Source organism: Ornithorhynchus anatinus, chromosome 4 (assembly GCF_004115215.2).
Source record: "Ornithorhynchus anatinus isolate Pmale09 chromosome 4, mOrnAna1.pri.v4, whole genome shotgun sequence".
Classification (NCBI taxonomy): domain Eukaryota; kingdom Metazoa; phylum Chordata; class Mammalia; order Monotremata; family Ornithorhynchidae; genus Ornithorhynchus; species Ornithorhynchus anatinus.
The window spans coordinates 98622371-98646933 of NC_041731.1; the positions used below are offsets into that span (position 1 = coordinate 98622371).

Below are 24563 nucleotides of genomic sequence, written 5' to 3' on the forward strand. Positions count from 1 at the left end.
AATGGTATTTCAATCATTCAGTTCATCAATCGTATGTATTGAGTGCTTACTGTGTGCAGAGCACTGTACTAAGCACTTGGGAGAGTACATTATAATAGAGTTGGTAGACACATTCCCTGCCAATATTTGTTAAGTGTTTACTATGTGCCCAGGACTGTACTAGGGCACTGGAGTAGATGCAAGATAATCAGGTCCCACTTGGACCTCCAATCTAAGTAGGAGGGAGAACAGAACTGAATCTCCGTTTTGCAGATGAGAGAACTGAGGCAACGGACATCAAGTGACCTGCCCAAGGTCACACAGCAGGCAAGCGGCAGAGCTGGCATTAGAACCAGCTCTTTCCATGTTCTTTCCACTGTGCACAGCACTCAAACACCTGGGAGAGTAAATACAGTAGATTCGGCAGACATGATCTCTGCCTTTAAGAAGCTTACAATCTAGTGGGGAAGCAGTAGAACATAAAGATATATACCTAACTGCTGAGGGCCTGGGGAGGGGGTGAGTGACAAAGTGCTTAAAAAGGGGTAGAAACTCAAGTGCACAGGGTGAAAACTGTTTCAAAATTAATAATTATAATGTTGGTATTTGTTAAGTGCTTACTATGTGCAGAGCACTTTTCTAAGCGCTGGGGGAGATACAGGGTAATCGGGTTGTCCCACGTGAGGCTCACAGTTAGTCCCCATTTTACAGATGAGGTAACTGAGGCACAGAGAAGTTAAGTGACTTGCCCACAGTCACACAGCTGACAAGTGGCAGAGCCGGGAGTCGAACCCATGACCTCTGACTCCGAAGCCCAGGCTCTTTCCACTGAGCCACGCTGCTTCCCCAGAAATTACACAGAATCATAAACTGAAAGCAGCCCCCAATCGTCTTGCTTGTAGGGCTACGAGCCCCATGGGTTACTTACATCTTCTTAAGCACTTAAAAGAGTGTTTAACACATAGTAGGCGCTTAACAAATCCATAAAGAAGTGACATCCCTTGGGTTATGCTGAATGAGTTACTCTGGCACCTTATCTGATGAAGGCTTCCCTGGGGGTTCGGGGCCAAATTAACTGATTCCTGTGCACCTGCTTCCCCTCAGCTACCACAACTCTTCCCCTGCCCTCTGCCACCCAGCACGCTGACAGAAGGGAATGTGGGAAGGCCAAAGTCCTCCCTTCCTCAGCAGCTGCTCTCCCCATCTATCCCTCTCCCACCTTGAACAGGCGGGGCTGCGGTAGAGGCGGGTGGGTAGAGGTTCAGAGGCTGATTTTATTCCTGAGGTTGGAGGAGGAAGGTTAGAAAAAGGGAAGGAAACAAAGGGAGTGGCGTGGGGGGAATGAAAGAGGGAGGTTGGGGGGCCGGGGGAGAGAAGGAGGGGAATGAGGGGGAGAAGAAGGGGAAGGGGGAGAAGAAGGAGAATGAGAAGGGGGAGGAGGCAGAGGAAGGGGAGGGCACAGAGCATGCCATTCTGTCACAAGTGTGGCCTGAAAAGGCCTGTGAAACACGACTGCCTTACTGAAGGCACATCTCCTTCAGGAGGCCTTCCCTAAGCCCACCTTTCCTCTTCTCCCGCTCCCTTCTGCATGGCCCTGACATGCTCCCTTTGTTCTTCACCCCTTCCAGCCCCACAGCATTTACATATATATCTGTAATTTATTTCTTTATATTAATGTCCGTCTCCCCGCTCCTCTCCAGACTGTAAATTTGTTGTGGGCAGGGGATGTGACTGTTTATTTTGTATTGTTCTTTCCCAAGCGCTTAGTACAGTGCTCTGCACAGAATAAGCACTCAATAAATACGATTGAATGAGTGAATGATTGGGGCCTTCCCAGAATGTAGTCCAAAGCCCTAAGCGCTTCCACATGGCAGCCCTAACTGGAACAAAAAGGGTGGAATATTGCAAACCTGTCGACATGCAAAACCTTGAGAGGGAAGGGCCTCCATCATCTCAATCATCCCTAGTAACAACGGTTAGAGAACACACATCTTCAAACTCAAGAAGCGATTTGATAGTTTCAGCTTTCTACCTTACCAAACCTTTTACAGCTCGTTGGAGCTATGAGAACCTAAACTGGCATGAATTTGCCCCTTCTTATTTTCCCCATCCACTCTGCCATGGGCACCTGGGATATGCAGCATATGGAAAGCCAGCAAGCCAGAGGCTAAGGAAAAGTGGCGGAGAGATGAGGCTCTGAAAAGTTGTCCAGTTCCTCCTGGGTTTTAGCCTGGAGTCTGGCTAGGGGCCCCAAATGAGTCAGTGATGAGTTGCAGAATAGCACTCCAGGTTTCGCAATTAATAGCGCACAGGCCTGGGAGTCAGAGTCGTGGGTTCTTCTCCCAGCTCTGCCACTTGTCTGTGTGACCTTGGGCAAGTCACTTTACTTCTCTAGGCCTGTTCCTTCACCTATGGAATGGGGATTGAGATTGTGAACCCCATGTAGGATAGGGATTGTGTCCAACCCAATTTGCTTGTACCCACCCCAGTGCCTAGTATAGTGCCTGGCACACAGTAAGTGCTTAAGAAATACCAAAATTATTAACAAGGCAGCTAGTCCACATAATGGATGACCAGTGCCGGCACTGAGTGAATTCTCCCTGATGGTCAGTCAGCCAATAAGGGGGAAATGCGATGACTTATGATGGTCCTATAAACTTGATTGACTTGCCTCTCATCTCCCTCCTTCAGTTCTGACCCCTCTTGACTGTAAGTTCATTATGGGCAGGGAATGTTTCTGCTAATTCTCTTATATTTTACTCTCCCGAGTGCTTAGCATAGTGCTCTGCACATAGTAAGTGCTCAATAAATACCACTGATTGTGCGACTGAAGGTGTGGTAGCTGGAGCAAGATGGGATCACACTTCAGGATACTTGCTGGACTCTGGGACTGATTTCCCTTAGCAGTTTGGGAACTGTAACTTTATTTCCACGGTTCCTTCTACGGTCTCTCCCAAGCCCTTGTCTTTTCAGCACCTCCTCTCCCTATCCCTGCCTGGGAATTTGGACTGGGGTGGTGGATTGTCTAGGATGTAAAAGCAATAGGCTGAGATGGATGTGAGGGAGCAAGAGGAGCTGACAAGGGGGCTGGGAAGGCCCATCCATTCCTGAAGCCAGACCCAGCCGTGGCCTTTTCCAGAACCATCAGAAAGAAGCGTTCTGGCAACTACCCCTGCCCTCCGAGCTTGGCCTGGAGCCCGGGGGGTTTAGAAGAGAGCTCCTGGCAGATCAAACTGTGTGACTGGCTCTTGACTGCCCTAGCACCATCATGTGAAGAATGATCACTTCACTGGGCCTTCGCCAGGAGAGACAGTTATTTGCCCACCCTCACCCCGCCGCAGAGAGCTACTCAAGCTTGATTTCATTTCAGTTGCACATGACCACTTTTATTGCTCGACTCAGGCAGATTTTTTAAAAAATGAAATGAATATGGTACTTGAGGGGGAATATGCAACCCTAAGTCAAGTGTTTTAACCAGCGGGACCTGACTCTGGAAAGAAGTGGAGAGAAACGGATATGTTATACATAGTCTTCGTGTTGATGTGGAGTTAAATGCTTTGTTGGTTAAAATAAAGCACAGCCAAGTTCCACCTACATTTAGTAAGTTTATTTTGCCTTCATATAAATGTTGCATTTTTAATCTGCCAAAACAAACTTTGAAAACCAGTTTGGAGTTTGTCAACACATCATAAAGTTTCAAGCAAAGGGATTTCCCCCCAAGGACATTTTATGGAGACTTGGAGTTCAACATATTATCACAGTATGAAACCTTGAATTCCTAATCATTCACATACCAATAAATCAGATATTTACTGTGTGCTTAATATGTGCAAAGCACTGTACTAAGCATTTGGGGAAGTACAACACAACAGAATTAGCAGACACGTTCCCTGTTCATAATGAGCTTACAGTCTAGAAGACATCAACAAATGATCCACCCTCAAGATGTGACATAAAAACAACTGGGTGAAAATCAAAAGCATTTATAAAATACACACTTGGAAAGGGAGTGGAAGAATTTTTTTAGCAGATTTCTAAAAACTGACTCACAAATTTGAATTCTTTACTCAGAAAAGTTTATTTTAGAGGGGTCTTTAATGCTGAGATTATCTTATATATGTTTTGCTTGTACACAATACACAACTTCAACTCTTCTCCATTTGTAGTGTAAAGACCCAAAATAAACACTTAACATGCAGCAAAAATCAGTTCTCACCACTCTACTGGAGTAACTTGCATATCACACTATAATTCTCGTACTGTATACTGTAAAAACAAAATACAGGAACTCAAATATGGAATAAATTATGAGACTCTTTGCATGCCCATAATAAATGTATACTTGAATACCAATAGAAGCCATTTTTAAAGCTGGGAATATATATATATATATATATACATCCACATATATATATATATATGCATATACACTATGTTAATCCTTCAGAAAGTGGTTAGGAGACCTTAATGAAAATAAATGATTTTGGAAATTGAATTGATTATTCTTTACTATGCTGATCCTATTGACAACATTTATGATGAATAATCAGTCAATCACTGGTATTTACTGAACCTTGAACTGTGTGCAGAGCACTGTATTTAGCACTTGGGAGAGTACAACCCAACAGAGTTGGTAGACACATTCTCTTGCCCACAACAAGCTTACAGTCTAGAAGATAAGCCAGGCAGAAGCCAAATTTGAATGTACCTCTTTTAGCAGCTTCTGTCTTTTCCATGTAAATAGAAAAAAAGCACACTGTAATTCTATTACACTTGCCGGCTCCCTCAGTTCACTTAGATTGCACAGTCACGGTTTCTTAAAATTTAAACTGGCACATGAGATTGGTGGTGTTTATTGAGCGCTTACTGTGTGCTTGACAGGGTAGAACAAACCCAGAAGGTTTGTTGGTCCTCTGGATGACTCCAGTGGGAAATATGGATTACAACAACTAAGGACATAGGCGGGGGGAAGATGTTCTTTGGTATGAAGAACAAAAAGGTATGAAAATCCCAAGGTGGGGTTCCAGGTCCTTCAGGTTTGCAAACCCATAGACCTCTGGATACAACACACAAAAACAAAGCACAAATTTGCCAGGAGAAATAGAAAAGCAGTGGTAGGAAATCAAAGTAGTGACACAATCAAGTTTGCTTAAACTATTCAAATGTTGGGTGATTCTGCAATCACAAAATATGCAATGTTGTAATAAAAAGCATAAATCAAAACATTAAAGTAGCAACAACAAAGACTCACTTTCGAGCGATGATATTATGCGAACAAATCACGGCCTTACCACAGGATGCTAGAACTGATATGAGATTTAGAGTCCCTCTGAATTCCTCTCTTTGCCCAGTTTCATTCAGTACTGAATCTGAAGTGTGTTTTAGTGGCCACACAAGATGTTAGCTTCCAGAAAATCAAAAGGAAAAATTGAGACTAAAGAATGCAGATATTATGTCTGGTGTTGGGCAATATCACAAAACACACTGACTGATATACTTAAGGTAAGAAGAGGAATCGATCTCTAATCCTTTTACCTGGATGTACAGTGCTAAGCACTTAGTACAGTGCTTTGCACACAGTAAGGGCTCAATAAATATGACTGATGGATGGACGCCAGCATTCATGGGGTGGAATTTAGAGGTAAGGGTTGTTACTTCGTCCTTTTTTTATTTTAAAAAAACAAACATTTAGGCTCAGGTTATGCAGAGGGTGAAGTGAGTGAATATTTAATTTGGTCATCAATAAGATGGCGTTTAGGCATAACACTTTCTCTTAGTCCATTACAATGACAGAAAAAAATGGTGGTGGAGGTAGGGACCCTAAAGGAGTTGTACCGAACTCTGAAGTAATAAACCAGGCCCTAGAAGCAGGGTCTCCTTTACAAAAATCCCCGTCTCTCTTGAAAATTCACTACCTAGCTTGTTGTCTTACAATGTGTCTGAAACTGCCCTGTTTAAGTCTCTTAAAAGATAAACACCCTTATATAACAAAAGTTTCATTAAAAAAAAAGTTTTAAAAATGGATTTCTCCTGACATTTTGTGTATAAGCCCAGTTCAAGTCACCCATGCTAATCAAATGACAAAAAGCCACCCAGAAATTTAGTGACTCGGGGAAAGTACCAAGGTTACAGGCAAACTCATGGTTCACACGGCTTCTGCTCTGACTTGATCATTTCTTCCTCTTTGCTCCCCCCAATGCCCACAAAGATTAGAATGCCCTCTCCTGTCTTGGTAATGCCAAAGACAGAGTCCTGCCCTAAAATGTAAGAGACTTCGGAAACCCCACCAAGGAACTCTGCAGTACCAAACACCATCTTGGCCATTTAGCTCCTCAGCCAGGACTGTTCATTTTTCTTTTTTTCTTTTCAGCTGAGTCATAACTCAATCTTCATTTCTTTACTTCCTGTTTTCTGTTTATGGGGTTGTAAGAAGTACCCTGGCTGGATAGATGGCCAGAAAATATGCAAGAGGGGGGGATTTATTTACTGAGACTTATACCCGAGTATTTTATTCATATATTCGTGCTCTTAGATATGAAAAAAGATCCTATTGCATAACAAGTTAAATATGATCATCAGCTCATTAAAAACCTCATTCCTTTGAAAGTGTAGAAAACCTAGGTAGGTTTGCCACCTGAAGTCCCCATCAATGAAAGTTGCTCCCTGAGAAGTTAAAAGTCCTGGACTATAGGTGAATTTGGCTAAGGGATGAGGCTTTTTCCTCCTCGGAACATTAACATGGTGGAAGAGGACACACCTTGTTGATTATTTCCTGGAGACCATTCACATTTCTATCATGAAGTGTAAAAACCTAGCTTAACATGCATGGGGTATGTTACTTTTACTATCAGCACCTCAGTCACGGAGAAAAATAAAATTAAGATAAACCACATCTTTCCCCAATTTAACAGCGACTGGTTTTTATCAGATATGGACAGAAAGTTACGAAAAATATTTCAACGTATAAACACAAAGTCCATATTTACAGTGCTCTTTACCCAAAATGTTTTTCAGGTGGTTTTTTTTGCTTGTTATATGTTAATTTACATTTTAGGTCCAGAATGAGGCAGTTAACACCTCGACAATCTTAAGAGAGAGAAAAAAAAATGTACATTCCCTGAAAGTTTGCCAGCCATTTTATTAAATTTACAATGGACACACAATAGGTAAAACATACAGACCTTTAAAAGAGAAGCAAATGAATTCCTGAAGAACTACACAAAGTAGATATAAAACAAATTTATGTGTGAAAATGTACATATTCCTTTTGCAAACTTTGAACATTCTTCATGAATAAATATGGAGTTGGGGCAAAGTCATTTGCCTAGTAACTAGTATATGGGGAAAGAGAAAAGATTTCGGGATTCTGCTGAAGCATTTACAAATATTTGACAATTGCTTTTCTTAAATTAAAAACAAATCAGCAGTTTTTGCAAATCGATATGGATTCGTACCTGCACAGTAACCACCCCGGGGAAGAGGCAGACGTGGCAATCACCCACCTCCTCTCCCCTGCGGAGGACTGTAGGAGAAGTTGCCCTCTTCCGAGCTATGCCGGCGATCCCCCAAAGAACCAGACGAAAGAGAACCATCTCTTTTGCTAAAGTGGCAGATGGTGGTGATCTGTTACAGGATGGTAATGTTTCAAAACTGAACATATTACAAACATCAGATTCACAATTTACAGCAGTTCTAAGCACTTGCTGTTAAAAGTTCTTTGATTCTTAGTAGATCGCAAAATTGACTTCTGGACTTACAGGTCAAGATCCCTCAATGGAAAGAGCTAGGTAATTTTTTTTCTTTATTACTTTTTGAATAGAAAACCGAGGGAAACGAAATAAGGGCCTTGACGTAGAGAATCACCCTGGCCCAACTGCATATTCTCAGGACCACTTCGGTTCTCGACAGCTTGGGGCAGGAGAACTCTCAGGGCTCATTCTGTACATCTTGAGAACAGCAGAATGAGGAAGACATAGCTAAGCTGGGAGATAAGTTAGCAGTTTAAAAAGCCCCCCTCCCCACACAATGCATCGAGGCAGTTAAGCCTGTTACTTAAAGTCAGTAGAGTGCATATTTCAAGAACCTATCTCATTGATCTAGGCCTCAGATGCCAAATCAAAGTCATTGAAAACATTTCTCAGATTTGGAACGATGGGAGAAAAACAGCCCAATTTCCCCTGGCCTCTGAACAGCCATGATCCTTCCATCCCCACACCTCTGCACTGAAACACCTCAGTCACCACAGGATCATTTACTCACCAAACACCTCTACAGCGTGCCTTACCTCCCATGATTTCGGTGCAAACTGCGCATGGAGTCCCTAACAAGAACAAGAGCAGGTCAATGCACCTGACTAGACTTGAGACCCAAGATACTCTTCTTTCCTCTCCTCCCACCCTTTTCAGTTTAGACAACAGCTTTTTACTTTTCAATCCAAGCCTTTCAAGGGATTTTGAGATCGTGTCTTCCCTTCATCAACATTTATCTAAGCACGTCTGTAAACGTTCCGTCACGGGGGGAGGAAGTGTATTCAGCAAGTTCTCTTCTACGGTCAGACAGCTGCGCTTCAGAGCCTGACATCCTTCTAGCTCGGCTGGGAGTGTTTCTAGGTGGTTTCCAATGAGCTCCAGCTGGACAAGATTCAACAGTTCACCCACGCGAGGAGATAAGCTCATCAAACTGTTCTTTCCCAGAAGTAAATACTGCAGCTTCTTGCACTGAAATAATCCATCGGGTAGCATCTCAATCTATAACGTGAAAGAAAGGACGTGAAAAATGAGCTCTTGTCATATCACACTCCCACCATGGTGGAAAGTGTTCTTTTTTGCTCACAGGCAAGATTTCGATGGAAGGGCCATCTAGCCAAGGAAATTTTTAGACTGTGATACATTGCATTCTATTATAAGGACCTTAAGGCCACAAAAGTGCCAGGGTTACCCGTTTCGCAATCATTTACATGTGAACTTCTAAATAAAGAGAAGATAGTCGTATCACATCCATTTTCAATTATGGTCAGATTGTTTTTCCTTGTATGTCTTGCGCACATACAAAACTGAAGCTGGCCGTGTGAGAGTTTCTTTCTGAACCTACAGTTAAGGAAAAACAGTGTTTCTCATCATATTTGCTTGGCTGAGATTGCTATGTATATTTAACATTTTCTTCCCTGAGCCAGAGCATGGGCCTGGGAGTCTGAAGGACCTGGGTTCCAGTCCCAGATCTGCCATATGTCTGCTGTGGGAGTTTGGGTAAGTCACTTAATTTCTCTGGGCTTCAATTACCTCTCCTCTGAAAATGGGGATTAAGAGTGTGAGCCTCATATGGGACAGGGACTATGTCCAATCTAATTAACTTGTATCTACTCCAATGCTTAAAACAGTACTTGACACATAGTAAGCACTTAACAAGTACCATTGTTATTATTATTATTAAAACTACAGATTTGCAGAGCAGTGCACGTGACAACAAAGCTAACATAGGCTCTAAGACTTGTCAGTCTATGGACTCACAGTTACCTTGCTCACCTTTCCCCACAAGTCATGGTACAGATTTCATTTTTTGCGTAAAGTCAAAAAAGAATGAATGGAAAGGCTAAACCTGAATTTTTCATGAATCATCTCATAGCAATCAATTAACAGTATTGCAGCGTGGCTCAGTGGAAAGAGCACGGGCTTTGGAGTCAGGGCTCATGAGTTCGAATCCCAGCTCTGCCACTTGTCGGCTGTGTGACTGTGGGCAAGTCACTTAACTTCTCCGTGCCTCAGTTCCCTCATCTGTAAAATGGGGATTAAGACTGTGAGCCCCACGTGGGACAACCTGATTCCCCTATGTCTACCCCAGCGCTTAGAACAGTGCTCGGCACATAGTAAGCGCTTAACAAATACCAACATTATTATTATTATTATTACAGTATACATAACACTAAACTAAGCTCTTGGGAAAGTACAGTTCAATTGACAGACATGATCCATGCCCTCAAGGAGATGCACATAATCATTTATTAGTTTCCCTTCCTGCTTCTGGGTGGAAATGGGGAGGTTGGAGTGTAGGAGAAGGAAGGAAATGAGGAGGGGGAAAGAGGATGAAGCAAAGTGACACCATTTCAGACCCTAGTCTTTTGCCTAATTATACCTCCAATTCATGTATTGTGCAAGCTGCACTTCCTTTCTGGCTTTATCTCATCTCTGAATATGCTATTTATACTCCTCTTTGGTGATCTGGCCAAACTTCCACTTTTTGTAGTTTCCCATTAGTCCCCAAGACTACTGGATATTTTCGAGTTTGGCCATTCGCATCTGGTGACCTTTCTCACCCTCTCTATCCACTGGTATTCTGTGTGCACGCCAGCAGAATATTTTCAACCAGTTCTTTTGGACTCTTTTGCCTCTTAGGTTTTCTTCCCATCCAACTTTTTTTACTTGCTAAAATTTGGCTCACCCCAAAGTCATTAAAAAATAAAATATAAAACTTGATGATGCTGTCTTTTTGCATTTGGATGTTTTCTGACTCCTTTTAAAGCCCATTTGATGGCCTGTGGCTCATGGCCTTGTTCTTTCCTAAAGATACCTGGGCATGAGGGATCAGTCTTCTTCTGGAAGCCTGATACCCTACCACCATTGATCTCTTCCCCTTTTGTCTTGACCCTGACCTTTCTGATCTTTTGGCCTCCTTTTGGTTACTGTATCTCTGAGCAGCTGTGGGTTTGGATGGGAATGATAATAAGAATAATTGTGGTATTTATTAAGCACTCACTATGAGCCAAGCACTGTACTAAGCACAGGGGTAGATACAAGTTAGTCAGGTCAGACACAGTTCCCATCCCACATGGGGCTCACAGTCTTAATCCCCTTTTTACAGATGAGGTAACAGGCCTGAGAAGTTAAGTGATGTGCCGAGGTCACACAACAGATGTGTGGCAGAGCCAGGATTATAACCCATGTCCTCTGACTCCCAGACCCGTGCTCTTTCCACTAGGCAACGCTGAAGGATCGCCCATCACTATGACATCAGGGTGGAGGATAAGGGTCCGGGTAGGCCAAGCCTGGGACAGGTGAGTCAGGCCATCTCAGCGCTAGGTCTGAATTTTCACAAACTCTCACTAACAATGGGCCATTCCAAGTAGAAAATTAATCTGGTGGCATAAACATTAGCCGGTGTTGAGATTGCTTACTCAGTACTAGGCAAAAATGTCCACCACCAAATATATGCCCAGAGAAACAAATTTTCTCTGTTAATATATTCCCCAAATTGATCATATTGATTACATTTGGTATAATAGTGCCAGATTCCTTAAGTCTTTCAAGTAGATTATGCTGAAACAAGCATATTCTGAAAAGCTGTATTTGTCCAATAGCTATTTATGGTTTACACTAACAGTAAAACCTACAGGAGGGTTTCAAGAAGTGTAACTTTCTCATTCCTGAATTCTTTCCCCTTTTATAGATTCTCTTCCCCTTCAGATCAGATCTATTCTTTCAAGAGCGCCCAAAGTCTGAGAGCAGAGGCCAAGAGTCATTAATTATCTTGCCTGAAAAATCAAGACGACCTTTGTTTTCTGGCACCTCGCCAATATTCCCTGCCATTCCCTAAATTACTGGCTGAAGATTGCTGTTTATTACTGAACAGTGAGCTAAAATGCAGAAAGTTGAGGAAACAGTAAGCCTTTAAATTTATTTTACAGAAGCAGGACACTCTTCCTCCAAAAAGCCTTCCTGGATCTAGCCCTCTTTACCCCAGCTCCCTCTCCTTTCTGTGTCATCTATGCCCTTGAATCTGTGACCCAGCTGTGTGATGTGACTTCGGGCAAGTCACTTAACTTCCCTGTGCCTCAGTTACCTCAGCTGTAAAATGGGGATTAAGATTGTGAGCACCATGTGGGACAACCTGATTACTTTGTATCTACCCCAGTGCTTAGAACAGTGCTTGGCACATAGAAAGCACTTAACAAATGCCATCCTTATTATTATTTGGGCATTTGATAGTCACACAATCCTCAACCCCAGAGCACTTATGTCCATATCTTTAATATAAAGAAGTAATTTATATATAATTTAATGTTTGTCTTCTCCTCTAGACCACCAGGTCACTGTGGGCAGGGAACTTGTCTAACTCTGTTTTACTGTACTCTCCCAAGTGCTTAGTAAAGTGCTCTGTAAATAGTAAGCACTCAACTACGATTGATTGATTATGGATAATCCATGTTGTCCCTTAATGGGCCCACTTCCTACCAGTTTTTCCCATGGCCACCGATAAATCTGATTTTGTTTTCCTCCCTCTTTAGCCAGTGTTGTTTCTTCTGCCTTCAGGGTTTATCTAGAAAACCTCTCTCTGGTGGCCCTTCTTCTGTACAGTATCGAAAATGGGTTTCCATAGCTCGGCTTCAGGCCTGCAGGTGCCAGGTTTCTCTTCACCTCTAAAACCATGAAAGCCTTACTAAGGTCAGCTGGCCAATTTCTGGGTCTAAGTTACCGGGTCTCTTTAAGACGATACAGTCTTCCTTCAGACACAGACATTTCATTACTTCCTCCCCTCATCACTTGTAGGGTTAATGGCTAACTCCTCCAGTGTTTTTTTAAATGTCTGTTCTCCCAACAGACGTTCGTTTATACGTTTTTGTGACGGCACCATCGTGCCCGCTCTCCAACGAAAAGAAGAGCAAGTTTCACTCTGGCAGGAATTTAAGCAGGTTAAAAAAAGCGCAAAACACGAAACCTACTCACATTGTTGTTTGTCACAGCAAAGTACTGGAGGTTACTCAAATATTGGATTTCCTCCGGAATAAAGGTTAGGTTATTCGAGCTGAGATCCAAATGATAGAGCTTGGTGCACAAGAAAAGCTGCAAGGGCAAATTCTCGATATTGTTATGGCTTAGGAAGAGCTGTTCCAGGTTGGAGAGGGCGCCGACCTGGGCGGGAATATAGGCGATGTTGTTGTGCCACAGCTTCAAGCAAGAGAGGTGCTGCAGATGCTGAAAGCTAATGATCTCCTCTACCGTTTTGAGGTTGTTTTCCTTTAGGTCTATTTCATGCAAATTGTTCAGGCTGAAAATGGAGTGAGGAATCCGCTCCAGGTCACAGTTGATCAGTTCCAGGCTCTTCAGGTTCATCAACTTTTTCAGGTTGTTCAGAACGACCAGTTTGTTCCCCTCGTTATCAAGAGACAGCTTCTGCAGAGAAGGCAGCAGGTCCGTGACAGCCTGAGGGATCCGGGAGAGACAGCTCTTCAAGTACAGCGTCCTGAGGTTCTTTAGCTCCTGAAACCCGTCGCTTTGCAGAGAGCTCAGGTTCTCGGGGAGGAGACAGCCGGACAAATACAGCTCCCTGAGATTCCTCAGGTGAAACACCCACCGGGGGATTTTGGCCAGGTCGGTAAATTTCAGGCGCAGGATTTTCAAATTTTCCTCCAGGAAGTCCAGGGCAGGGTGGTCCACCACCAGCGAGGAATGGTAGAGGTGCAACTCTTTGAGATTGACCAGTTGCGACACGGTGGCGGGCAGCTTGACCTCGGGAATCAGTTCCAGGCTAAGCACGTCTATTTCGCTCAGCTCGAAGACGTTGTCCGGAAGGCCGCTTAGCATAAAAAGGTGTAATTCCGTCTTGTCCTGGGCGTTCTTCACCAGCCTGCTCTTCAGCTTCTCCACCGTCCATTCGTTGTTGAGATTGATCTGCTTGAGCTTGTTCTCGCTCACCTCTGACAGGAATATGGAGAAGCGTTTGGAGTAAAGGGGGTCGTACTGGTCCGCGAGGTGAAGGATGAAGGCGAAGTCGTTCTTGACGTCGGGGATGTCGCTGTAATTGCTTTTTTCTCGCAGTGCCTCGAAGGAATACTGCTTCAGGGAGCTCCTCAACATCCACCACAAACTGTAAGACGAGGTGAGGCCGTAGAGGATGACCAAGATGACGTAGAACGAGGCTAGGACCTTGAAGATCTCCGCTAAGGAATAGACGCACTGGTAACGCTTGTACCCGGTAAAGGCCTGGACGTCGACCGCACAGTCGATCTCCAGGGTGATGTAGGTGAGGAAATAGGGCACGTACGTGATGATCAGGATGAACAGAATGACTTTGACCACGATCTGCTTCATGTACACACGGTAGATGATGTCCTTCTGCTCCACGTGCGTCCTGAATCTCTTCACCTTTTCGAATATGGCCTTGGCCTGTTCCCCTTCCTTTTTGTCCAAGACGCTGGAGGTCGGGCCCTCGAGGCCCGACGGCTCCAGGCCCGTCTGGCCGTAGGAGACCGACTGTTTGCCGGTCTCGGTGTCCGCCGAACTCCCCGAGGACGAGAGCAAGACCTTGGACTTGGCGAACGCCGGGGGTCTCCCGGACTGCTCCGCCACCGTCTCCGACAGGGCCCGGGTGGTCCACGGAGAGTCGAAGCACTTGTGCAGGATGGCGACGAAGTGCTCCAGCCTGGAGCTGGTGCTGGGGTAGTGGAGCCAAAAGTTACTGCAGGCGGCGAAGATGAGCGTGTGCAGGAGCACGAGGTACGGGAAGAACTTGGCGAACCAATGGAGCTGTTTCTCGTAGCAGACGGCGTCGATGTAGGAATACTGCTGGCGGTGCAGGTCGGTCTGGATCCGGAGGGGTCGTGCGATCGCCGGAACGGTGGACGCGTTCGAGCCCGCTTGGATCAGATCCCAAGGCACTGCGCAGTGATTATCGAATTCCACTTTACAAGGAAGACAGCAGAGGACTCTGCTTTGCGTCAGCTGGAGGGCCCCGGCCAGCACGGCCACCAGTAACATGATCAGGGTGATGTAGTACCAGAAGACGTCCCACCATGGTTTTAGTATTTGGTAGGAGGACTGGGCGTCGGCTAAGTACTTCAGTTCTGTTAGTGTAATCATGACTTAAGCTCCGATGGCAGCAGCACCTGGAAGGGAAAGAAAAGAACGCCATGAAAGCAGGGGAAACAGTGGGCTTTTTCATCCACAAAGCGGGACTGTGTACTCCTTCTGTTTGTTTTACGGTACTTGTCAAGCGCTTACTATGTGTCAGACAGTAGAGAAGCAGAGTGGCTTAGTGGAAAGAGCCCGGGCTTGGGAGTCATAGGTCGTGGGTTCTATTCCCGGCTTCGCCACTTGCCAGCTGTGTGACCTTGGGCAAGTCACTTAGCTTCTCTGTGCCTAAATTACCTCATCTGGAAAATGGGGATTAAAATTGGGACCCCCCCCACGTGGGACCATCTGCTTACCTTGTTTCTACCCCAGCGCTTAGAATAGTGCTTGGCACATAGTAAGCGCTTAACAAATACCATAATTATTATTAAACACTGCTCTAAGCGCTGGGGTAGATATGGATTAATTAGATCCCTGTCCCATGTGGGGTTCACAATCTGAGTAGAAGGGAGAACAGGTAACCCCATTTTACAGCTGAGGAAACTGAGGCACAGAGAAGTTAAGTGAGTTTTCCAAGGTCACATAGCAAGTAATTGGCAGAGCAATTAGCAGAGCTCGGATTAGAACCTAAGTCCTCAGACTCCCAGGCCCTTCCTCTTTCCACTAGGACACACTGTTGTGTTAAGCACTTTGTACCCTCAACACCCTCTCTTCTGAACTCAACTCACTCGCTCCCCTATCCCTTTGCGATACCCTCTAATCCACAGTCCTGGATCACTTCCATGGTCTGCTTCCTTTGGTCTTGTGCATGAGCCACAGGGCACTACTGACCGGAATCCAAATACCAGGCCGACCTCGCCCACCTCAAATTCATGCTTGCCTGCTTGCCTGCTTTAACTCTGCCCTCTCCTCTGCCTGCCAACATAATTTTTCTGTCCTCGTCGACTCCCAAGCCCAATGACCTTGCCAGTTTCAAAAATCGAACTCCGTCTTCAAACTCCCTGGCCCCTACCTTCCCCATCTTCTGCCACTAAAGACTGGCCACCTACTTTATTGAGAAAATTGAAACCATCAGGCATTAACCTCCACTCACCTCTCCTCCGACCCACATATTTAATCTGTCACCAAATCCCATGGGTTCAACTTCACAGTATTACTAAAATCTGCCCTTTCCTCTCCATCCAAACTGCTTCCACATTAATCCTATCCCACCTTGATTACTGCATCAGCCTCCTTGTTGACCTCCCTGCCTCTTGCCCCTCCATACTCAGGTCCATACTTCACTCTGATGCCCAGATCATTTTTCCGTAAAGTCACTGAATCTACGTTTCCCCGCTCCTCGAGAACCTCCAGTGGTGGCCCATCCACGTCCAAATCAAACAGAAACTCCTTACCATCAGCTTTAAAGCACTCAATCATGTTGCCCCCTCTCACTTCACCTCCAAGATTTCCTACTAGAACTCAGCCCGCACACCTTGCTCCTTCAATGTCAAGCTGCTCACTATACCACAATCTCATCTAGCTTGCTGCTCTCACCCACGACCTGCCTCTACCCTGGAACGCCCTCCCTCTTCATATCTGACAGACGATCACTCTCCCCACCTTCAAAGCCTTATTAAAAACACAACTCCAAGAGGCCTTTCCCTGACTAAGCCCTCATTTCCTCATCTCCCACTCCCTCTGCACCTCCCTTGCACTTAGATTTGCATCCTTTATTCGCCCCTCCCTCAGCCCCACAGCACTTATGTGCATATCTGTAATTTATTTCTTTATATTAACGTCTGTCTCCCATATTAATGTCAGTTCCCCCCTCTAGAGTGTGAGCTCATTGTGGGTAGGGAAAATATCTACCAACGCTGTTGTAATGTACTCTCCCAAGTGCTTAGTACAATGCTCTGCACACAGTAAGCGGTCAATAAATATCATTGACTGATTGATGACACGACCTCAAACTCTGAAGGAGTCTGGAGAGAGACAATGAGGAAGATGGAGTGAATGGCCGCCCACCAGAAGATCCACCCCTGGACATTTAGTTCTGCGTGGGAGATAACATGGCCTACTGGAAAGAGCATGGGCCTGGGAGTCAGAGGACCTGGATTCGAATTCTAGTTCTGACACTTCTCTGTAGTGGGACTTTAGGCAAGTCACAGCTTCTTTGTTCCCAAATTTCTTCACCTGTTAAATTGGGATTCAATATCTGTTCTCCCTCCTACCTAGACTATGAGTCTCATGTGGGACAGGAACTGTGACCAACCTTATTATCTGGAACCTACCCTACTGCTTAATGTAGATTGACATATAATAAGTGCTTAACGAATATAATAGTAATAATAATAATCCTGGCTCTCCCCAAAACAGACTTAAACTACTCCTAAAGCCAACCAGACCCTCAGGACATTTTAGAACTGGGATGACTTAGGTCATTCATTCAATAGTATTTATTGAGCGCTTATTATGTGCAGAGCACTGTACTAAGCGCTTGGGATGAACAAGTCGGCAACAGATAGAGACAGTCCCTGCCGTTTGACGGGCTTACGGTCTAATCGGGGGAGACGGACAGACGAGAACAATGGAACAAGGTCAGGACTTGTCCAGAGTTACTCTGGGCTAGTGTAAACCTTACCTCTATCATGAGGACTTGTCCAGAGTTACTCTGGGCTAGTGTAAACCTTACCTCTATCATGAGTTCCTCCCAGCCTCGGCATACATTCATTCTGGGAGCTGGATGCAAAATGTAGGGAAAAACGGTCACTTGTTCTTGTTCTGGGTCTGATAACCCAAGAGACTTTGTGGGCTAAACGGTTCAAAGTGACACTGGAGTTGCTAGTTCAAAAAACACGTCCAGTCCAAGTATGGTTTGGTAAATGTGGTTATTTTAAATTTTAAAGTTCCCTCTACTTTTAGCAACTTCCTCTCTGGTGAGAAGATCCTTGTTCCATATCTCCATGGTCACTAAATACAAAGTACATTTCCCAAAGCCTTCTTTATCTTTCAGAATCATATCTTGGAGCCAGTGACGAAACAGAATATTTTAAATATTGGTGAGCAATAAGAACAGTTCCCTAAATGGCCACAACGGAGTCGCGTACACACAATTGCCACACAGCGAGAAATCCCCCTCCCACAGAGATATTGGGTTGCGTTGGGGAATAGGATGCTTATTCTCAATCACAGTTTATGGTAAAATCATTTAGTCACGTTATGGTCACAGAGTTCCCAGCACTATTAAAATAATACTTCCTCTTCAAGAAAACAAGCTAGAATGTCCTCTAACAATTCAAGAACCATCCAGAGGAAAAAAAATTGCCTTTTTTGATGAGTCATACCAGCTTAGGTTTGTGTTTTTTTTTTAATTCACTAGTAAAGCAAGCCTTGGTTCACCACAGTCTGGCAGGTGCTACAATGAAGAAATCAAATCAAAGGGACATTAAACAACTTGCCCAAGGGACAGCCAGGAACAGATGGACATTTAGATTCCCAGCGCATGCTCTAACAGAGATTCTCTAGGGACTGCACAACCCCTCATTGCTATTTAACAGCAGCCATCCATGGGCTAAAGAAACAGGGGGAGCCAAATCTCACATGCTCCATTTTCTCTCTTTCCCGCCGCCCAGCTTTAAGAATGCTGCATTGTGATGCAACTGGGCTTTTTTTGTTTGTTTGCTTGTTAGGAAGAGGGTGAGTGGGAAGAGAGAAATGTGGGGTGTAGGCCTTTTCAGTATGCGCCATTTCCAAGGTTCTCAGCCCCAAATGAGAAGCACCATGGTCTAGTTTGTTTATTCACTCATTCATTTAATCATATTTTATTGGATGGTTATTCTGTGCACAGCAGCGTACTAAGCGTTTGGGAGAGTACCAATATAACAATAAACAGACACATTCACTGCCCCAAAAGAGTTTACAAAAAGAGCACAGGTCTGGGAGGCAGAGGACCTGAGTTTCTAATCCGGGCTCTGCCAATTTCTAGCTGTCTGACCTTTGGCGAGTTACTTAACTTTTCTGTGCCTCGTTTCCTCAACTGTAAAATGGGGATTCAATATCTGTTCTCTCTCCTACTTAAGACTGTGAACCCCCAAATGGGACAGGGACTGTTTCCAACCAAATTACTTGTACAGAGCTTAGAACAGTGTTTTCCACATACTAAGGGTTTTAACAAGTACCATAAAACAAACACAATAGCCCACCATGGTCACGTTAGAAGTGCCCAGATCCCAGTCAGCTTCCATTGACACCAAAAGACCCTCCTGTTTTTTATGGTTTGTTTTAAATGGTCTTTGTTAAGTGCTTACTATGTGCCAGGCACTCTGCCTTCTCCTGTGTCCTGACCGTCCAAGATCACTGCTCAAACCTTCTGGGTGTCCTGACCGTCCAAGATCACTGCTCAAACCTTCTGGGTGTCCTGATCTCCCAGATCACAGTTTCGAGCCTTCTCTTGCATCCTGGTCTCCCAGAATCACGGCTCCAAAACCTCTCTCCTCAAAATAATTGAGGGTCTCCTTCCCCCAACTACCTAATCTTACTTGGTCCATCCCAATCCTTCCCGCTGATTGGCTGGGTTCCAATTTACTATCACATAGGGCATTTGTAGCTGTTTAATTAAACCTCCCTCAGTGTGGGGCCTCCCTCAGTGTGGGGTCCAATTGATGTGACCGCCATGAGGGTGATGGGGGAAGGGGGAAGTCCCAAGATAAAAAAGTACCTCTCACTACAGCTAGATTAACTTTTCAGCAGTTCTGAACTAGCCTTGGATCTGGATTCCTTCATGTCAGCTGAAGGTGAATTTTCAGGCTCTAATCCTCAAGGCGACCCAAAAGGATACTCCAGTCAAGGGATCTCCACAATGCTAATGACTTAAGAGTTCATTTTACATATAATGCTTCAGGTTCAAAATCTGCTGACTGCGTACTCTAAGGGGAAAGTGCTTGAACAGCCACAGTGATATTTAACTTAGCTTTGATGTTGAGAAGTATGATTTTTACCCAGTGCTCCCAATGAACACAGTTCAGATTTGTGGAACTATTGCATCTTTAACATTTCTACTTACTGTCCTGGCCAAATGAATAAGACAGAAGAACATCTCAATCAGGAGGCCTACACCTTTTGTACGTCCTTAGAAACACCATCTCTGCACTGGTCTTCATTCTGGATGGGAACATACAGGCATCTTGAAGTCACTATGGCAATTCAAACAAACAAACACCGAATTTCAATCTCCGTCAATATACTTTTAAGTTTGAGAGGCGACCTTGTAAACAAGCACTTTGCCTTGCTCTAAGATGAATTTAAGAATACTTTCTTTACATATTCAATAGTTCTTGACGATGATTGTTTTGCAACTGTTTTTTCTGAGCTAAACAATTCTCTAGACACAAATATCCTGTAAATAAAAATGGAAATATGTTGTTTCATACATAACGAGAAGCTGTTCAAAATGCATTGTATCCCAAAGATCCTTGTTATTCTCCAAATATTTGTTGGAAGACCTACTTGTTTAAGCATTCAGACCCTAATAAACATGGAACTGAAGTTGAAATGGGAAGGCACGTAGTTTCCTTCCCGGGAACAACATTTCCCAGAACGTTTTAGGAGATGGGAAGGGGACCAGCTGGAAGGAGGTGAGAATAATTACCAATTTGGGCAAAGCTTTGAAATTCAAGGGGAGGCAATTTGGTGGTTGGGGTGGTGTGGGGAAAGGTGTTTCAGACTTTCTTTGGTCCTGGCTCCTTAACTCATTCTCTTCCAGTTGTCTGAAGGGGGTGCATGAATCAGGTGTACGCTACCTAAGATAGGTCTGATTGGATTATGGGCATCCTTATCTGATTCCACTCTAACCAGATGAAGGGGTTGGTTTCCAGCATGCTCTGTGAGCCCTGCTCTCTGACTCGTTCTCATAGAGAGGTTCTGATTGATTGGAAGATGTGTCAGTCTCTGATGCAGTGAAAATATAATGAGACACACAGGTGGAGAGAGAAAGAGAATGTTTCTGAAAAGTCATAACCAGTCTCCTTCCCCGTCCCCATCCCTGCTGCCCTGACACATACTTCTCCTGGCTGGAGCTGTGTCTGTCTCCCCCTCTAGACTGTAAGGTCATTGTGGGCAGGGACATATCTATTATAGTGTTATACTGTACTCTCCCAAGTGCCTAGTACAGTGCTCTGCACATAGTAAGTGCTCAATAAATACGACTGACTAGTGGTGATGGGGAAGACAGAGAGGCCACTCCAGAAGCGGTAACTACTGGGCTCACAGGATGTCTCCCCATCCTCTTCCCCTCACCATCTGCTTGTCTGTACTTGGGCAACTCCTGTAGTTTAAACCCCTTAAACAATGGATGAGGTGTTAAAATGCTGTTGCTGGTGGCATTTTATCCAGTCATCTTGAATGATTTAGCCAGATAAATGGGTGGGAGTTCAAAATGATGATAATCCTTTGTGAACTCTGAAGGATCATCTCCTAGCTCTCTCTACAAGGAGAATTCTGAATACACATGCTCGGGTCCCTAAATGTTGCTGTGCTTTTCTAGGTTCTTGGGGCAAATTGCTTGGGATTTAATGAAACCCATAATATTATGATGTTGATAAAACACAAGCATTTGAATTTGGTCTGTTTTTCCTTCTCCTCCCTACATATTAAAAGCAGGCCAAGATAGCTGTGGGAGTTCCATTCTCTTTCAGTGAAACCCAGGTGACCAGTTCTCGCTGAATACCATCCTTCTAATTGAAATTTCATTTCTGTGGTGTAAAATGTGGATTGGAGCCTCTTATCTCGGAAGTCTGGCAAGAGCAAGAATGATATTTCTCATAGAAAAAGACATACAGCCAAGAATCTCAGTGAGCTTGGTGCCAATATATGGTATAGCTATTTACTGACTAGTCACTTTATTCTCTGGTCCTCAGTTCTTCTGTTTACCAAAAAGGAAAAGTGACCCTTTTTGAAACCTCACATGACTGAAGTTTGTGATGACTGATTAAATCTCCATCTAACACTCTTAGCTCTTTCAAAGCATTGATGTCTACTCACCTATGAAGTAGTCAGGCAACAGGAGCTATTTCCAAGAATGGCTTGGATAAGTTCACACAATTAGAAGCAAGGATAAGAACCAAACTAATTTGCAGAGTATATGAATAGGAGGGGAGGAAGGAAAATGACCTAAATACCCCCACCAGGTGATGAGACAAATTGCAACCACTCTAATGATCCTAGACAACTAGTAGTGTGTAGAGGATGGGCCTGGGAGTCAGAAAGGCCTGAGTTCTAGTCCCAGCTCTGTGATTTGTCTGCTGCATGACCTTAGGCAAGCCACTTAACTTCTCTGTGCCTCAGTTAGCTCATCTGTAAAATGGGGATTATGACCGTAAACCCCATGTGGGACGGACTGTGCCCAACCTGATTACCCTGTATCTACTCCAACACTTAGAAAAATGCCTGGCTCATAAGTAAGTGCTTACCAAATACCATAAAAACCCCCCAAAATCTGTAAGCTCACCGTGGGCAGGGAATGTCTACCGGCTCTGATGTACTGTACACTCCCAAGAGCTTACTTCACTGCTCTGCAAACAGTAAGTGCTCAATATCATTGAATGATTGAAGAAATGCCCAAATCATCAGAAACACTAAAAAAAACAAAACAACTCAGACTCATTCCTGTTACATAAGCACTTACTATGTGACAAACACTGTTCTAAGCACTGGAGTAGATGCAAGTTAAACAGGTTGGCCACAGTCCCTGTCCCCAAAGGGCTCACACTCTTAATCCCCATTCTACAGATGACATAACTGAGGCCCAGTAAAGTGAAATGACTTGCACAAGGTCACAGAGCAGACATGTGGCAGAGCCAGGAATAGAACCAACGTCCTTCTGACTCCCAGGCCAGTGCTCTATCCATTAAGCCACGTTACTTGACACATCAACCTGGAAGAGCAACACCGGACCATCAAAATATCCTGTGTTTATGAATGGAAGGAAATGGCCGAATTCTCTGAAGGAGGATGGGTGGATCCAACCTCTCCTTAGTAGAGGAATGAAGTGGGTTCATCAGCTTCTTCCACTTCTTACAAATGGCACATTTGACTGTTCTCCAAATCCAAAGAGAGAAGCAGCATAGCATAGTGGATAGCACAGGGGCCTGGGAGACAGAAGGTCATAGGTTCTAATCCTGGCTCCGCCACTTGTCTGCCATGTGAACCTGGACAAGTCCCTTCACTTTTCTGTGCCTCAGTTACCGCATCTGTAAATTGGGAATTGAGACTGTGAGCCTCATGTGGGATAGGGACTGTGTCCAACCCAATTTTCTTGTACCCATGTGTTCATTCATTCATTCATTCATTCATTCATTCATTTAATCAATCGTATTTATTGAGTGCTTACTGTGTGCAAAGCAGTGAACCAAGCACCTAGGAGAATGCAATACCACAACAGACACATTCCCCGCCCACAACTTAGTATAATGCCTGGCCCAGAGTAAGCACTTAACAAATACCACAATTACTATTATTAACTAGCGGGGCCAAACTAAATAATATAACTGACTTCAACTTTGTTGAGCCCCTAAACTCGATACCTGTTCTCCCTCCTACTTAGACTGTGAGCCCTATGTGGGACAGGGACTGCATCTGACCTGATTAACTTGAATCTACCCCAGCACTTAGAAGAGTGCTTGACACATAGTAAACATTTTGAATACCACAATTATTATTAAACTCAGAGAGCAGACACAGTAGAAGATACTTGCTCCAGGAAGACAAGACAGTGAGGCCTGGGGAATCAAAAGAGCACCCAAACAATTTCAAACTTTCTCAAGACCCTTGCCACATGATGGGCAGGTGGGAAAAATGCACGTTGTTGAGTATTATAATAATAATAATGATGATGATGATAGTATTTGTTAAGCTCTTACTATGTGTCAAGCACTGTTTTAAGTGCTGGGGTAGATACAAGGCATTCAGGTTGTCCCATGTGGAGCTCACAATCTGAATCTCCAATTTACAGATGAGGTAACTGAGGCACAGAGAAGTTTAGTGACTTGCCCAAAGTCACACGGCTGACAAGTGGCGGAGCCGGGAGTAGAACCCACGACCTCTGGCTCCCAAGCCCGTGCTCTTTCCACTAAGCCCTGCTGCTTTATTTTAAGCTTCAGGGGTTAGAAAAGGCAACGGAACCCTACATTCAAGCACTTAGTACAGTGCTTTGTACACAGGAGGTGTTCAATAAATATGATTGAATGAATGAATGACTAGCTGTAAAAGGGAGCAGGGCCTAGGGAACAGGAAGGGACCCAGAGCATGGACATGGAACGGAACAGTTGTGACTCAAGTCTCGTGTTTTTCTCAAAGGGTAACATGCTGGGAACAAACCAGCCACAAAATTTGGAAAGAGGAAAAGAAAAGACTATTTACACTTGCATCAATTTACTCTCGTCCTCTTTTTTCCCTTCCCCTCCTCCTCCTTTCCCTGCCCCATTGCCTTTCAGCAGCAACAACCTCTTAATAACTTGGACAGAAATCTTTCAGTGCTTACAACTGAGAAAACCTGCTTTTCCCTTACTAGTTGTTTTGCAAATTTGGAGCTGGCACACATAAATTTGGTAATTGAGAAGCAGAGCACGGGCTTGGGAGTCAGAAGGTGGTGGGTTCTAATCCTGACTCCACCAATTGCCTGCTGTTGACGTTGGGCAAGTCATTTCAATTCTCTGGGCCTCAGTTACTTCATCTGTAAAATGGGCATGGAGACATGGGACAGGGACT

The 24563-nt window shown here is 44.3% G+C and overlaps 1 protein-coding gene across 4 annotated transcripts in view; it reads right to left on the reverse strand.

The window, feature by feature from the left end:
• Positions 1-3564: 3564 nt before the first annotated feature.
• The window catches only part of LRRC8B (leucine rich repeat containing 8 VRAC subunit B), a 38652-nt gene continuing 17653 nt past the window's right edge, over positions 3565-24563 (reverse strand). For 2 of the 4 annotated variants that reach the window (XM_029062217.1, XM_029062218.2), the window contains 3 exons: positions 19864-19961; positions 12696-14854; positions 3565-8726 (listed from right to left, as the gene is read on the reverse strand). In XM_029062217.1, coding sequence (XP_028918050.1) covers positions 8454-8726; positions 12696-14828 — 2406 coding nt within the window. In that variant the 5' untranslated portion in view covers positions 14829-14854; positions 19864-19961 and the 3' untranslated portion in view covers positions 3565-8453. Of the gene's footprint in view, positions 8727-12695; positions 14855-19863; positions 19994-22305; positions 22326-24563 lie in introns of those variants that run through there. The other 2 variants (XM_039911877.1, XM_029062219.1) reach the window with 2 other exon arrangements.